Below are 16,638 nucleotides of genomic sequence, written 5' to 3'. Positions count from 1 at the left end.
ACTTCTAGTAAATATAGATAAACCCATCATAACTCCCACGCCCTTCTCCTCAGGACTGCTCAGCCGGTCACATCCCAGCCTGTCCCAGGACACCAGGTTTGCTCCGCCCCCAGCGCACACCTTGCGCCTTGGCCTTGTAAGACTCGCAGAGGCTTTTGTTGGCCAAATCCACCACGGTGTCTGCACTGAAACCTGCACTGAAACCACAGTGTGTGACCATTTAATGATCCTGGGGCGTGGCCGGAGCGCGATGGCGTCACAAACAAGCCCCGCCCCCGGCAGGCTCCGCCCCTGGCGTTGCCGGGACGCGCAGGCGCAGCTCAGTCCTGTTCTGGACGCGGAGCGGAGCGGACGGCGAAGGCGAGGGGAGGAGTCAGTGGGCCGAGCCGAGCGCGAGCGACCGCAGCGAAGGGCGGGACTTGAGGAGGAGGCGCGGGAAGCGTGTGTGGTGCTGGAGAGGGAGAGGCCGAGAGACCGGCGCGACCTCGAGGCGGTGGCACGTGCGGCGACACGCCATGGCGGGCACGGCGAAGCCGAGGGAGCTGCTGAAAGCGCGGCGGGACGCGGGCAAGGCCGGGGCGCTGGGCCGGCTGCTGAGCACCTCGGCCACGAAGGTGCTGCTGCACAAGATCGAGTTCCAGCCCGCCAGCCACGGCTTCTCCGGCCAGCCGGAGCTGCTGCGGGCCAAGTACCTGCTGCTCAACCCCCGCACCGAGCCCGCCGAGCACCCCCGCGGCGCTGAGGAGGGACAGCCGGGCAAGCAGGGTGGGTGCAGAGGGCCGGGGGGCTCTCCCTGCGCTGCGCAGCCCGCGGCTCACCCGCCTCTCTCTCCCCGCAGGCAGCGACCGGACCCCGGGGCGCCTCGGGGACGGCGTCCCTGCGCCCCAGAAGGGGCTGTTCCCTGCAGGGCGCCTCGCCATGCAGTGGCAGCGTGTCCAGCGCATCGGCGCCGGGCTGCTCAACCTGGGAAACACCTGTTTCCTCAACGCCACCCTGCAGTGCCTCACGTACACGCCACCGCTCGCCAACTACCTGCTCTCCAGGGAGCACAGCCGCACCTGTGAGTGGGGAGGGGAGCGCCCGCCTGTCCCGGGGCTGCGCTCAGCACCCTGCGCACGGCTCTGCCGGGGCTGTGCGGCTGCCGGGATGTGCCTTCTCTGCTCCCTCCTGCCCATTTCTCCGTGGAGAGGACATTCCTGCATACGGGAGCATCCACTTTTCCTGGCCGTAGCAGTGTTCCCGAGCTCTGCATCCTGCGTCTCAGAGGCTCTGTCTGTGCTGGACACAGCCAGGACTAAGATGGGTCTATGAGGGTCTGAGCAGGGGTCCCAAACAGCCGCACCCTGTGGGGACCGTGTAAGCGCAGGGCACAAGGCTGCGTACAGGCTGCAGGTGCTGTTCACAGGCGGCTTTGAACGGGAATCTGGTGGGCTCTGCTCCGAGCCGTGACCGAGGGGAGAACGTGGGGCTCACAGCCCTGTCCGTAGGGCTCCGGTGGGATCGACCCCTCAGGGCTGACCCGTGGGCTCATCAGCGAGTCCCTGTGCCCTGTTTCCCCTCCACGTGGATGCTGTCTCATCTGGAGGGTTGCAGCGACTGGTGCTGTGACTGGGGCTGTTCCAGCCGGGGTGGTGTGTGCTGGTCCCTGTGACCCCGGGATGCCCCAGAGCTCTGCTGCAGCACAGAGCTCATAGGAAAACTGAGCGTGGATGAGCCGTGCTGGACCAGAGATTCCCTGTCCCCTGTACTGCCTCCATCTCTCCTGGGTTTGTCCTCAATGTCCTGTCTTCTCCTCTCCCACTCCAGGTCACCAAAGCGGCTTCTGCGTGACATGCGTCATGCAGAACCACGTCACGCAGGCGTTCGCGAACAGCGGCAGCGTGATAAAGCCAGTGTCCTTTGTCCGGGACCTCAAGAGTAAGGATGGCTGCCCTCGCGTCCCCTCCTGTAGCCGTGCAGGAGGGCAGAGACTATTGCAGGAGCAGAACCTTTGAGATCAGGGCAGGTCTTGGCAGAGGTTCTTCCAAGACGACTCACTGAGCCTGCCAGGGCCTTCACGGGCCTTGTGGGGCTTCCCCCACGGCCCACATGAGTCTGACATCTGGTTTGGGCCGAGGGAGCTCAAACCCCGCAGTCGCTGCCCCGAGGGAGGGCGGGAGGACCTGCCTCTGTTGCAGCGCGTGCTGCGGCTGATCCCTCCCTCTCCTGCAGAGATCGCCCCGCACATCCGCTTGGGCAGGCAAGAGGACGCACACGAGTTCCTCCGTTTCACCATCGATGCCATGCAGAAGGCCTGCCTGCCCGACTGCACCGAGTATGTGGGGCCTCTGGTGGCCGTCACTGCCCTTGTCTGCTGGTCCCCTGTGCCCGCGGGAGGGGACTGTGGGGTGAACGTGTCCCCCGGGCTGGGCTCATGGAGGGAGGTGCTGACTCCAGGGTCTGGGGTGGATGGCCCAGCATTCTGCCCCTCTGTGACACAGCCGTGGGCTGCTGTCTGCCTTCTCCTGACACCTCCACCCCAGCAAAATGCCGTTCTGTCCCCAAATCCTGTGACTGGGCTGGGTTTGGATCCTGAGGACACAGCGCAGGCACGTGGGGGTGGCTCTTGGGGCGGGCGCTGTGTGATCCGAGCTGCCGTCTCTAGGTTGGATCGCCAGACCCAAGCCACCACCCTGATCCACCAGATCTTTGGCGGTTCCCTGCGGTCCCGTGGTGAGTGCTGGCTGCCAGGGCCTGGGCCTGTGACTCTCAGGGCTGCTGTTTCCCCGAGAGCCTTGCAGTAACTTGGGAAAGTCACTAAGCATGCGCAAATTATGCAGAGCTGCAGCTGGTCAGTCTTTTGGTATCTGTGGGTCACGAAGCTGCTGGCTGTGGGTCCCCAGCTCATTGCCACCAGCAAAGGAACCCACGTTGCCAGCTGTCCCGCAACACTTGTTGTCCCAGCACGTACAGACTGCGAATGCTGGTGCTGCCGTCCCAGAGCCCAAACGCGGAAAAGGGCAACACGGCAGCCGCCTGCGCTGTGCTGGGGGTGGTGGTGCCGTGTTGTGCCAGGGGGTGCTCACTGCTCGTTCTCTTGCAGTGAAGTGCTCGATGTGCAAAGCAGTCTCGGACACCTTTGACCCCTGTCTGGACCTGCCGGTGGAGATCACGGTACCGGGGCAGGGTCAGGTGGGGAGGAGCTCTGCTCTGCAGGGGATGTTCCTGCAGCTGCACCGCTACTGCTCGAGGCTGTTTAACCTGCCAGTGTCAGGCACGGTGCAGGCAAGAGGGAATCAGCTTCTGTTGTTGCGCTGCCTCCTCTGCCTGGCCCTGACCTCTCCTCTGTCCTGGCAGCAAGCCGCAAACGTAGAGCAGGCACTGGAGCTGTTTGTGAAGCCAGACCTGCTGGGCGGAGAGAACGCCTACCTGTGTGACAAGTGAGTGTGCGGGGCTGGGGCGGGAAGGGGCCGCGGGTGTGCTGGTGGGAAGCAGGAGGGCAGCTGCAGTACAGGAGGGCTTCTCTACCTGCTCCACCGCTAAACCGTGAGGTGCGTGGCTGTGAAGCCTGCGATGAAGCCTGTCACTCCTCATCTCCCCCGTCTTGAGACAGGGACCTGAGCCAGCAGACCTGGCCGTGAGCAGGTGCCCTGGAGCAGAACCCGCTCTCACCAGGGTCATTTCCGTGGGGTTTGTGGCTTGGCCAGGGCTGACAAGCACCTGGGTGGTGGAACAGCATGAACAGCTCAATCTCTCCCTGTGCAGATGCAAGAAGAAAGTGTCAGCAACCAAACGCTTCACCATCCACCGAGCGCCCAGGGTTCTCACGCTTGCTCTGAAGCGTTTTGCTGACTTCACCGGAGGCAAGATCACAAAGGTGAGTGCTCAGCAATCCAGAGCGGGGCTGTGTCCTGTCCCGAGGCCCTGCTGCCCCGAGCAGGGTGGGAGGTGGTTCTGTGCGCGGTACGAGCTCTACCGCAGTCCTGCAGCCCTTCCCCAGCTGTGCTGTGCTGTGGTGGGAGTTTGGCTCATCCCGGCATCTTCCTCACCGTGGGCTCTGCCTGGAGAGAGTGGGTTCCCCCTCCCTCGCGAGACGGGACTCGTAGGACAGCTGAGCTGCTCTTGCCATCTGCTGTGCAGGCTTCTGAGACATCCTCTCTCTGCAGGACGTGGGCTACCCTGAGCTCCTGAACATCCGCCCGTACATGTCCCAGACCAGTGGGGATCCGGTCATGTACGGGCTCTACGCGGTGCTGGTGCACTCGGGGTACAGCAGCCACGCAGGACACTACTACTGCTACGTGAAGGTGAGCCCAGGGCTCTCTCTTGGCACCTCTCTGTGCTGGGGGTCGGCAGGAGGGTGCTCAGCAGTGGTTCGTGGTGTGGAGCACTTGGGGGTACGGGTTGTGCTCCGTCACAGGAAGTGTGGAGTTCTGCTCTTGCAGAGACCCCTCACCTGCCCGGGGTCACCTGGGGGTTTTGGGGAGCGGAGCTCTGCTGACGGGCGCTGTTCCTGCTGCTTCTCAGGCCAGGAGCATCCCTGGACACAGCCCAACCCCGTTCTCTCTCCCTCTGCAGGCCAGCGACGGGCAGTGGTACCAAATGAATGACAACGTGGTCCGCCCCAGTAACATCAAGGTGGTCCTTAACCAGCAGGCGTATGTGCTGTTCTACCTCAGGTGAGCGTGCCCTGTGTCCCCGGTCCCTCTGTCCCTGCTCAGCGTGTGGGACAGGGCTGGGGGCACATGCCTGGGTGTGGGAAGGAGCTTGGCCCAAGTAGCCCCAGTGCCCACGTGTATGTGCTGGCTCGGGGGAGGGTGACAGAGAGAGCTCCAGCCCCTTGTTGTGGTTTTCCTGCAGATCAAGAGCTCCTCACCTCCTTGGAGCTTCTGGCTCCTGGTTCTCGTGCGCAGCTATGATGAGTATGTTGCAGTCACTCAGACACTGGCGGTTCACACGTGCCCTTCTCTGCCTTCCTCAGGATCCCCAGCCCCGGGAAGAGCTCAGAGGGTCCCGTTTCCAAAGCTGCCTCCAGCCTGCCTGGCCGTGTCAAGCTGCCTTCTGGGTCACCATCACCCAAGCTGGCCCTGAAAGCCAAACGCGCGGCTGCAGCATTTCCCGGTGACACAGCCCAGAGGCCCAAGAAGCCGCGCTCCTCGCAGCCGCCACCCGCGCCCAGAGCAGCTCCAGGACTTTGCGGCCCCAGTCACACCAGTGGGGCCAAAGCGCAGGTTCCCCGGAAGCGCTGCTGGGAGCCCGGGCCCCTGCCCGCCTCCCCTGGGCTGCCGGAGCCCATCCCCAGCCAGGAGCCGTGGGGCAGCGGGGAGAACACCGGGACACCGGCAAGGGACCCTCGCAGCAGGGCTTCTGCCAGCCTGGTGCTGGCAAAGCTGAAAGCCTTCTTGTCGGCCAGGGCTGCTCCGCAGCCCAGCAGCACCATGTCACCACCACCGGCCAAGAAGCTGGCGCTTTCCGACACATAGGTGAGTCTGAGCTTCTGCCCAGAGACTTTAGTAGGTGCCTCGTGCCTCTGGATCTGGCGCTTGTGTTGGGGAGTGCAGGAATGATGCTGGCACCTTGCTAAGCAGGAGGCGGGCGGGGAGAGCCCCTAAACCCCAGGGCTCTGCCCTCCCTCTGGGTTGGGGTGCAGGGCCAGGCCCCCGCTCTTGTTCCCATCCCTGCAGAGGCTGGAGAATTGGCTGCTGCCTCCTTGCTCAGGACAGCGGGGTGGCTGCGCCAGTCCCTGGAGCGGGGCGGCCTTGCCAGCCTTGTCAGGGCAGCGTGTCCCCGGGGGCGATGGGAGCTGGTGACACCACAGTTGGAGGCTGCAGAGTCGCCTCCTCCCCAGGCAGTGGCTGCACCGGCTCTCTGGGCGCCGCTGTGCAGCTGGGGCTGGGGACGGCGCTGGGGGTTCTGTTCTTAAAGTTTCCTTCCTTTTTTCCTTTCTGCTTCTAAGGGAAAACCCTTCTGATTCTTCTACTCCCCCACTTCCCTCTCCCTCTCTGTGTCTTTTCCCCTCCCCTTTCTCTGGGCTCCCCTTTTTGTTTTCTCCTCTTGGCTCACAGCAACCTCTTTTATTTAGACCACCAAGTTGTTCTTTATGTCAATAACTGCAGGGCGGCCCCCCAGGGAAGGAGAGCAGAGGGGACCACCGTGCACGTCCTCACCTGCTGCTGCCGGTTCCTGTGCCCGCCCCAGCCCCGCGCTGGGTCCCTGTGGGGCCGGGGCGCTGCCACCGGGACACCGGGCAAGAAACTGGAGCGTTCCCTCGGGAACCGGCTGGGCTGGCGGGACAGCGGGAGCGGCCAGAGGAGCCACAGGGAGGATACGAGGCTGGAACAGCTCTGCTGGGAGGAACGGCTGAGAGAGAGTCCTCAGCACTCGGACAACTCCTGGGAGAGCTTTCCGTCAGATACTTCATGGTGAAGATTTCAAACACGATTTCATAAAAGAGGGGTTTTTCTTTCCGAGTTGTTTTCTATCATTTTTTGGTTTATACAAGATGTGATAGCAGCATTCTACAATGGGTATTGATCCAGGGGGTCTCCTGGAGACATCTGGACAGGCAGGAGAATAGTCCTGTGAGGCTGGACATTATATGGATTACTTTGCCCCTCACCCCTCCCCAATCCCACCTGCTCCCTCACTGACCACCTGGGACTTGGCCTCACCAAGCTGGAGCACAAGTGTGATGGGAGCAGCTGAGGGACCTGGGGGTTCAGCTGGAGAACAGGAGCTGAGGGGAGACCTTCTGATCTCTGAACTGCCTGAAAGGAGCTTGGAGCCAGGGCGGGTCGGGCTCTGCTCCCCAGGAATAAGTGCCAGGAGCAGAGGAAACAGCCTCAAGTTGCGCCAGGGGAGGTTGAGGTTGGATGTGGGGAACAATTTCTTCCGCAAAGGGCTGTGGGGCATTGGAACAGGCTGCCCAGGGCAGTGCTGGAGTCACCATCCCTGGAGGGTTGAACAGACCTGAGATGAGGGTCTCAGGACACGGGTCAGTGCTGGGGGTGGGGGAGCAGTTGGACTCCATGATCTTAGGGGTGTTTTTCAACCAAACCTTTGCATTGTAATAGTGCCTAAAGGTCACAGCCAGGGTTTCTATTGTCTTGTCCTGGTATTTTTGCAAATGGGTAGAAGTCTGTCTCAAAGCATGTAATGAAAACGAAAAAAAAGAGCATGGGTAGAGCAAACCATGGGAAGGAGGGAGGGCCAAGTATGAAGGTAAATCTCAGCAAGAGCAAGTATTTACACATCACTAGTGATACGCAAAACTTGCAGGCTGTAAATCATTGACACTTTTTTTGTTACTCATGGAAACATTTCCTGTGTCCCACAGGATCCTTGTGTCACTGTTGCGAACTGCAGATGCATTTTTGGCATCAAAACAAAGGTGCATCTCAAAGCTGGGTGGGTCAGTTTGAAATTGTTACCGAGTGTATATTGGTAGCATATGAAAGAAAAAGCCTGGCAGTGATTTTTACCATTGGGAGCTTCTGGCAGGTGTTGATCTGCGAGAAGCAGCCTTGGCAGAGGTGAGAAGATTCTAAAAGATGGAAATAAGGAGAGTCAGAAGAGAGATTAGATTCTGAGGGATCTTAAGAGTGAACATGAAAAAACCGAATGCAAAAGCAAGTCTTAATGCTGCATTTTGACTGAGCTGGAGGGTAGAAGTCTGGGCTTTGGAAAGCTCGGAGTTTGCACAGGGTGGAAGGCAAGAGTCATAACAGCAAAAAGGGAGAAGGGCTGGAGCTGACTTCTGCTGGGAAAAGCATTTTTGCCTCCCCTAGAAAAACAGGTGGCTTCCAGAAACACGTTCAGTACCCATTTTCTCAATCTGGAGGTGTCCTGGTGGAGGAAGCCTTAGCACCGCACTGACACACGCAGGGCAGGCGAGGCAGAAGAAGATGCGCTGTCTGGGTTACCGGCTCAGGCCACTGAACAGCGGCACCGACTGTGATAGAGAAAGCAGCGACCGAGGGGAGCTGGAAGGGGCCTTGGCTGCAGGTAACCGTGCCCTGGGCTGAGAGTGGCTGGCGCTGCGTCTAATGAACGTGACTGAGTGTTGGGACATGGCTAATAGAGAAGGGGCATGGCTCTATTGATCCGTTGTATCAGGAGAATTCTGTTCTAAGTTAGCATGAGTAGGCCTCAGTTAGCATGAGTTTGGTGTAGCATAGTGGAAAAGTACTGAGCGGTTGCTCTCTGGTTCAGCTGAGCGTTTAGATAAACAAGCTGGGGAATTATCTCTAGCAGGGTGAGAAGGTTGCATTCCAGAGAAACCACAAGAAGGTTGAGCTCATTATGTATACTATCCAATCAATAGAAGACGAGTAGGCATAATTATTGTATACTATCCAATTAATAGAAGACGAGTAGGCATAATTACTGTATACTATCCAATTAATAGGTGACGAGTATGCATAATTATTGTAAGTCTTATATAAATCAGCTTAGTGCATCAATAAAGTTGAGGTATGCTTATCACTCATATTGGGTCGACCGCATTCCTTCCTCCGTCCGCTCGGGTCTGGAACTCTGATGGAATTTTTCTCTCGGCAACTGAGCATCTTCCTTGTCTGTGTGCTGATCTTTTTCAATTGTGGTGTTTCACAAGGGAGAGAGAAAGAGAAAGGACATGAAAAGTAAATGTCGTGCTATTGGCATTTCAAAACTGCCTTTCTGTTGTTTTCAAACAGGCTCGGAATATCTCCTTTCGGAACCTGTGTCTTTGGAGATGTTGGAGGAGACAAAGGAGAAGGACACCCAGGAGGAAGACACGCGAGGAAGATGTGGAGTCTCTGCACAGCCTTCAGGAGAGTCTGAGGAACCAACCAAGGAAGACGAGGAGACTACACAGAGCGTTCAAGAGGCAAGTCACTGGCGTACGGACCGTTCTGTGTGACTAGGGGACATTTTAGAGACGGAGGGGAAAAACAAACAGCTCATAAAGAACCCAAACCCCAGCCTCCCCAAACCAGGATTTTGTTGCAGTGTCCTCAAAAGAAATCCTTTCTAATTTAGCTATTGCTGTGCTTAAGGCTGTGGTAGTTAAAAGCCCTGAAATTTTAATTGTTCAAGCGGTGTGTTCAAGTGCGGATTGGACTAGATGATCTTCTGAGGTCCCTTCCAATCCCAAACATACTGTGTGATACTGTGTGTGATGACCAAACATTAGGCAGTTGCAGGGGACCAGTATATGTATTTCTAAAGTTAATTGTTACCTCATTGTCTACTATTCTCTTTTTCTTTGCTCCTCCCTGCAAATCCAAACAGCGCTGAAAAGAAAGCTGTGGAGGAGAAGTCTGGTTTAATGGTGCCCACTTGGTGCTGTAGCTGGGCTGTGAGAGGGTCTTAAAATCCTTGTAGGATTTGGTGAAATCAGGTAGAATGAAGGTAGCATGAAAGAAAAACAAGAGACCCATAGATAAGCTGAATTCTTGCAACAATGCAATTATTTCCCTTTTAACCCTATGAAGAGAAGAAAAAAGAAGATAACATATTTTAGTCAGATTATTAAAGCCTGTATCTGCCTCAGCATACTCTAGATCACTTCAGTATTACACAGAAAACCTAAATGCACAGCCCAGCAGATCAGATCAGTTCACCTGTGACAACACAGCCCAGTCTTGGTTTTGTAGCTCAAAGCGATGTTCTTGCTTTCATGTGCTCCGTCCCGTTCACAGCTGCAAGTTCCAACAGTCTCTGCACCAGCAGAGCTCCTGAGAGAACTGGTACTAACCCTTGTGGATCAAAATGTTCCTGCAGCGGCTGTTAGTGCTGGGTTCAGGAGATCTGGACACTCTGGTTCAGTTCTTACCTCTTTCATTGGTGTGCACAGTAACTTGTGCACTCAGGTCCTCTCTGCTTTCGTTTGAAGTCCAAAAAAACCCCAGGTAAGTCAAGGCAGCTAAAAGAGCCCGGGAGGGCTCTGCTCCCTGAACACAATATTCCAGGTGTGGTCTCCCCAGGGCAGAGTAGAGGGGCAGGAGAACCTCTCTGACCTACTGACCACCCCCTTCTAACCCACGCCAGGTACCATTGACCACCACTCTCTGGCTTCTTCCCTTCAGCCAGTTCACTGTTGAGTGCACCAGGTTGGGAGTGCCTTGGTGATATCCTTGATCTGGGCTGCAGGTAGACTACAAACTTCCCTTTGATGAGGGTCAACTCTGCATGTTGGGCGCTCTGTCCCTCTCAGAAGGGAATTACCTACTACAATTACCCTTCTTTCTTTCTTATCAGAGTCAGTCTTGAGGTGTGGGGTCAACTGTCTCTTTCTATGTGGCCTTGTAGGTGGGCCTTGCACCACATCCTCACCTACCTCTTCTTCAAGTTCCAGGGCCTCAAACTTATTACGGAGGGGCACCTGAGGAAGCAAAGCAGGTAAGGAGTGGGGGTTGCCCGTGACGCTGAACTGGAACTTGCTTCCAACCCTCATCATCTTTGTGGTCCCCTACCTCAGCCCAACAGCAACAGGGCAGGGGCTGTCTCGGGTCTTCCCCCTCTGCCTGACAGGGCAGGGGGTCCATCACCTTTTGGAGGGTATCCCCCTGGGACCTTTCTGACTGGTACATCAGGGAGTTACTCCACCAGTTAATCTCCTTTTCACACTCCCTGATGGACCTCGGTGTCTGGACCTTCTCCCTAAGATTTGCGATCATGCTGAGCAGATCTTGCACCAGCTCACACCTCACACATGTGGGATGCTGGCCATCCTCCCCAAGCAGCAGCAGGCTCTGGCAATCCCTGCAGCCAGAGACCTGAACAGCCACGGGTCGGGGCAAGGCCTCTGTCTGAGTTGCGACAGTCTTTTTGTGACAAGCTCTCTTTCTGGAGACCATGGTCAGCAGCGCTCTGGGACACTGGCAATAGGTGAGAGGGTCTACCAAGCAAGGAGTGACACCCTCTGCACCCTACTACACGAGCTAACACACCTGCTGCTGCAGCAAAGTGTGGGTGGTACTCACCCACTTGACAAGCTGGTTGCTCCCCTCCCAGTGCCTGCTGAGCAGTGACAGTCGCTACCCTCTCGGAGGCTTTTTCAAGGCCAGGGGTCGGGGTGTGATCGCCGACACTGTGGTAACACCACGCCACGTCAGCCACTCTTGCAAGGGCTGCCGGGGGCTTCCAGGTCGAAAAATTGGGATCCGGGGAACCGCAAAACCCCGTGTACCTCAGGATCCGCTGAAACGACTCCAGCTGAGCTGGCGCCAATCAGCTGACCCCGGGGACTGAGATTTAGATTGCATATTAGAAAAATATTCTTCTCAGAAAGGGTTGTCAGGCGTTGGAACAGGCTGCCCAGCGCAGTGGTAGAATCACCATCCATGGAGGGGTTTAAAAGGCATTTAGACAAGGTTATTAGGGACATGGTTTAGTACCAGAGTTAGATTAGGTTATGGTTGCACTTGGTGATCCTGAGGGCCCCTTCGAACTGAAACGATCCTATAATTCTATGATTGTATGATTTATATCTGGTCTTCAGAACTTGTACACTTAATCAGATCAGTTTCAAAAGTGTGGCTGAAGAGGAAGGGATGTAAAGAGAAGAAGTGATAGAGGAATTCTCCAATTGATATTGATACAGAGTTCCTCCTAAAGAGGTGTGTATGGGAAGGAGAAGCCATCTCCTTGGGGTCCATCATTGCATGGACAGTGTTGTTCCTCACCTCCCCAGCCCAACTGTGTCTATTTGTATGTTTGGCTGTGTCAGTGGAAAATATACATCCATATGACACACATAAGGTTTAGAACCCTCCAAGAGCAGGTCTTAGATTTGGAATCTATTCAGAAGTTGACCTTGGGTCACCTCATCTCCCCAGTACCCCAGAGACAGACAAACAGACACACACACACACAAACTCACTCACACACACACACAAATCAGTCAGGGAAGGACTAATCTGGAGTTTGAAAATCATAGAATAACTTGAGTTGAAAAGGACCCATAAGGATCATTGAATCCAAGTCTCTGCTCCTCACAGGACTACCTAAACTAAACCATAAAACTAAGAGCATCTGCCAGATGCTCCTTGAACTCTGACAGATGTGGTGTCATGACCACTTCCCTGAGGAGCCGGTTCCAGTGACTGACCACCCTCTCAGTGAAGAACCTTTTCCTAATGTCCAATCTGAACTTCCCCCGATGCAGTTTCACTCCATTTACATGTCCTATCACAGGTCATCAGGAAGAAGAGATCAGCGCATCCCCCTCCACTGCCCACCATGAGGAAGGTGCAGACTGCAATGACGTCCCATCCAGCCCCAGCCGTGTCCCATGCAGGGGCTGCTACAGCCCTGCTCTGGCTCTGCCAACCTCTGGGCAAGAAGGGAGGCCGGGCAGGGCTGGCTGTTCCCTGACACAGGCACCGAGTCCCACAGCAGGAAGAAGATGGACAGAGAGCAAACCTCACACGTGAACTTGGGGGAGTGGTCAGTGCTGTAAATGGCAGCGGGAGAGACAAATGTCCTGGGAACCTTCCCAGTCTGGCTGGAGCTGGACATGGCACGAGGACATGGAGACCAGTGCAAACCCAGGACTGCTGGTGTCAGCTCCAGGAGATCCCCAGCACAGACGGCCTGTGCCCCTCAGTGCCAGCCCCTCTCCCCAGCCCAGAACAGGAGTGCTGCTCCAGCAGCAGAGCAGCCGGCCCCAAATGAGTGTCTGCAGAAGGGGGTTTCTCTTCCTCCTGGATTCCTCCCTGCATGCACAGCAATGCTCCCTTGCTCTTCTCCAGAGACGTCCCTTTCCCTGGGTGACTGTGTCCAGGCTGGGCTGGCCAGGCAGCCTTGGTTCCCACTCTGGGCTCTCCTCAGGGCCCTGAGCTGGCCCCGCTGCTCTGAAAAGACCATGAACTGCTCTTGTCCATGACCATGGCTCCAGGGAGCCCAATGCAAAAGTGGCAGAAAGGATCTGTCCAGTGAGGCGGTGAGGAGCAGCCCTGAGGTCCACAAGTGCCTGATCCTCCTCATGGCAGCTGGGCTCTTGGCTCCTTGACCCCTCCTGCGTGCCAGGACTGAACCCCCAGTTCCAGAGGACATGTACAAGATGAGACACAGACAAATAATTTCCTGCTGGTTTCTTTACTGTGTTTACCTGCACTGGGAGCAATGCTCCATTTGTATATGAGGACTTTACACCACAAAACACTGGTAGAGGGCAATAAATAATATTCTTTCAGTGGGAATATGATTTGAAGTATATTAAACAAAAAGAAAACCAAGACATATATGTTAAAAAAAGCCTCCAAGCTTTCTCCTGAGGATGATAGACTGCTTATTGATACTGCAGTAGTCCTTGGTCAAATAATTTCCTCAGGGAATCCTTGATCTCTTTGTTCCTCATACTGTAAATGAGGGGGTTCACTGCTGGAGGCACCACCGAGTACAGAACGGACACCACCCAATCTAGGTTTGGGGAGAAGATGGAAGGGGGCTTCAGGTGAGCAAAAATACCAGTGCTGACAAACAGGGAGACCACGGCCAGGTGAGGGAGGCACGTGGAAAAGGCTTTGTGCCGTCCCTGCTCAGAGGGGATCCTCAGCACGGCCCTGAAGATCTGCACATAGGACACCACAATGAACACAAAACACCCAAAGACTAAACAGGAGCTAACAACAAGAAGCCACACTTCCCTGAGGTAGGAGTGTGAGCAGGAGAGCTTGAGGATATGAGGAATTTCGCAGAAGAACTGGTCCACAGCATTGCCCTTGCAGAGTGGCAGTGAAAATGTGTTGACCGTGTGTAGAAAAGTGTTGAGAAAGCCACTGGCCCAGGCAGCTGCTGCCATGTGCACACAAGCTCTGCTGCCCAGGAGGGTCCCGTAGTGCAGGGGTTTGCAGATGGCAACGTAGCGGTCATAGGCCATGATGGTGAGAAGGGAATACTCAACAGAGATCAAGGAGAGAAAAAAAAAGAGCTGTGTAGCACATCCTCGATAGGAGATAGTCCTGGTGTCCCAAAGGGAATTGGCCATGGATTTGGGGACAATGGTGGAGATGGAGCCCAAGTCAAGGAGGGAGAGGTTGAGGAGGAAGAAGTACATGGGGGTGTGGAGGTGCTGGTCACAGGCTATGGTGGTGATGATGAGGCCGTTGCCCAGGAGGGCAGCCAGGTAGATGCCCAGGAAGAGCCAGAAGTGCAAGAGCTGCAGCTCCCGTGTGTCTGTGAATGGCAAGAGGAGGAACTGGGTGATGGAGCTGCTGTTGGACATTGGCTGTTTCTCTGTTCAAAAAAGGAAACAACAACTTAATATTAGGACAGACTCCACGGAGCAAAACTACTCTCTTTTTCATTAACATCACCCCAACTGAAATGCGTTTCCTTTCTCTGGTCTGTGCTGGCTGAGTGTGCTGTGAGCAGCAGAACCTCTGCCCGTGTGCTGCCAAGCAGCCAGCTCTGCTCTGCTGCACTGGGGACACGGGAGCTGGGTTGTGGCAGCTCCAACGTTCACAAGCGGTGTCCGATTTTATGCATTGTTAATGGAAATCGTCAGTATCTGCACTCTTGACACTGAAAAGCACGGGAAGCAGAGCCGTGTTTTAACATGTCTTTGTAATGATTTTGTCTGTGTTTTTAGTTTTTCACCATCACATCCCGTGACTGGGTTTTTGTAGGGGTCAAAATCTTCATCTTTATGAGGTAAAATGTGAAGAGTCTTGAGAGAGGACAGGCGAAAGGGCTCATCTTTCTGTGGCTCAGTGCAGAGTCAGGACAGCAGAAGAGTCCATCAGTCTTCTTGCCATCGCTCCTGTGCCTTTGCTTGTGCTACTTTGAAGATGACTTCACACACAAATTACTCCTTAAAAAACCCCAAATATTTGGACTCATATGGGAGCGGGGGAGCATTGTTTGAAAGGGCAGATCTGCAAACTGTTCTCTGTTCCAGCCCACTGTCGGAGATGTGATGGAGAGAGCAGGACCCGACCTCTCACCGAGTGAAGCAAAGGACTCTGAGAGGACAGTGCGGACCCCAAGGAAAGGCTCAGCACTGCTGGGATCCTACAGCAGACCTGAGCCTTTCTGGGGGCAGCTCGTGAGCCCAGCAGGACAGGCAGAGCAGGGTCAGGCTCCTGAAAGCGACATGTCCTAAAGGGACAGTCAGATCATTGCCCAGCACACAACACCCAGCATCATCTGCAGACAAGGACCGAAAGAGCTCCTGAACACCCCCTGCTCTGCTGCCTGGAGCTGTCCCTGCCTGCAGCTGTGTCTGTGTCCCCAGGTGTCCTGCTGTCAGTGCCACAGATCCCATCCCACTCGCTGTGTGCTCAGCTCTGCCCTGCAGACCCCTCCCAGCAGCCGGCACTGCCCAGGGACAGCTCTGTGTGACTCCAGGAGCTACAGCTGAATTCCCCTGCACCCAGAGACTTACCATGTCAAGGGCTGCAGAGATGTCTCCTCCAGTGAACTCTCAGTTACAGTCCCAGTCCTGAGCCACTTCCTCACTCCTCCCTCCTCAGCAGCTCCAGGCAGAGCCCTCATCCCTGCTGCGTGTGCAGAGGAGCTGCTCCTGGGCAGAGCTGTCTCTCTGCAGCGCTGCCGCTTCCATGAGCTCCCTCTGTGCCAGGAGCCCAGCCCAGCTCAGCAGCACAGGAGCAGCACAAGGCACTTTAATGACCCCTCTGGTGGGTTTGCTGCTGAGTCCATGAACCTCAGGCCCTGAGAGGAAGTTGAAGAAACATCTCAAGAAGTCAATGTCAGATTCAAACTCCAAACTTCCTTGTAGTGCTAATGGGTCCCACCGAGGAACACTACTGAGAAACCAGGTGCAGGGTCTGGGTAGAGAAGAAAACTGGAAGCAGAGATGACATATCAGGAAAAGCAAAGTAAAGGTGGCTCTGATGGGCAGTGAACATGGATGTGCTGCATGAACGCTGCAGGCCGGGGAAGAGAGGCTGGAAAGTGCCTGGAGGAAAAGGCCCTAAGGGTGTTGGTGACAGCGTCTGAACATGAGCCAGTGTGTGCCCAGGTGGCCAAAAAGGCCACCAGCATCCTGGCTTGTATCAGGAATAGTGTGGCCAGCAGGACCAGGGAAGTGAGCGTTCCCTGTCAGTAGATGAAACACTCCCACCCAATTTGTTGTCATCTGCAAATTTACTAAGGGTGCACTCAATCCCTTCATCCAGATCATTGATAAAGAGGTTAAACAGAACTGCCCTTGACGCATCCAGCAGCAGGTACAGCGAGTGATGGCACCACCAGCTGAGGTGCCATCACAGGTGGAGGAACCATGGCACATGAAGCTATTGACACAAATACAGCTGAAGAGAAGGTTACAGAGAGCAGCACAGATGCCAGTACAGGTGCTGTTACACCTACAGGTCCACCCCGCAGTGGACGCCCTGCCCCTCCCAGCCTGGGTGATGCGTCACAGTGAGGCCCTTTGTGACCCGCTGTGTGACACCACACGGTGCCATATACAGGTGGCGTGACCGCAGCCCTGCACTGTCTGTCAAGACAGCGACGGGACAGGACAGGAGAGCGGAGCTGGCGAGGAGACCCCGAGCACAGCCCACGACTTTCATTGCCAGTCCCGGCACTTCAGAGCACAGAGGCCTTTGCCTGAAGTTCCCCCTTCCCCAATAGTACAGAGGACTTTCCCTTAAGTTCCCGTCCTTTCCCCCCGCTTCCCGGCATTTCACAGGATGGCAAAGAGAC

The 16,638-nt window shown here is 55.9% G+C and overlaps 2 protein-coding genes across 2 annotated transcripts; one reads left to right on the top strand and one right to left on the bottom strand.

The window, feature by feature from the left end:
- The first annotated feature begins 515 nt into the window (after positions 1–515).
- On the top strand, positions 516–5,462 carry LOC135579939 (ubiquitin carboxyl-terminal hydrolase 36-like). The gene is made up of 11 exons (XM_065069993.1): positions 516–765; positions 839–1,060; positions 1,807–1,917; positions 2,212–2,314; positions 2,645–2,712; positions 3,083–3,153; positions 3,337–3,419; positions 3,745–3,856; positions 4,146–4,286; positions 4,558–4,658; positions 4,961–5,462. Exons 1-11 carry the CDS (start codon positions 516–518, stop codon positions 5,460–5,462), a joined length of 1,764 nt encoding a protein of 587 aa, XP_064926065.1.
- Positions 5,463–13,044: 7,582 nt separating this feature from the next.
- LOC135579978 (olfactory receptor 14I1-like) lies at positions 13,045–15,370 on the bottom strand. The gene has a single exon (XM_065070026.1). It carries the CDS (start codon positions 14,189–14,191, stop codon positions 13,256–13,258), a length of 936 nt encoding a protein of 311 aa, XP_064926098.1. The 5' UTR covers positions 14,192–15,370; the 3' UTR covers positions 13,045–13,255.
- Positions 15,371–16,638: the final 1,268 nt, after the last annotated feature.

This window comes from Columba livia, chromosome 7 (genome assembly GCF_036013475.1).
Source record: "Columba livia isolate bColLiv1 breed racing homer chromosome 7, bColLiv1.pat.W.v2, whole genome shotgun sequence".
Lineage (NCBI taxonomy): Eukaryota > Metazoa > Chordata > Aves > Columbiformes > Columbidae > Columba > Columba livia.
Note: the sequence above shows the minus strand (reverse complement) of the source record. Positions and strands in the feature narration are given on the sequence as shown.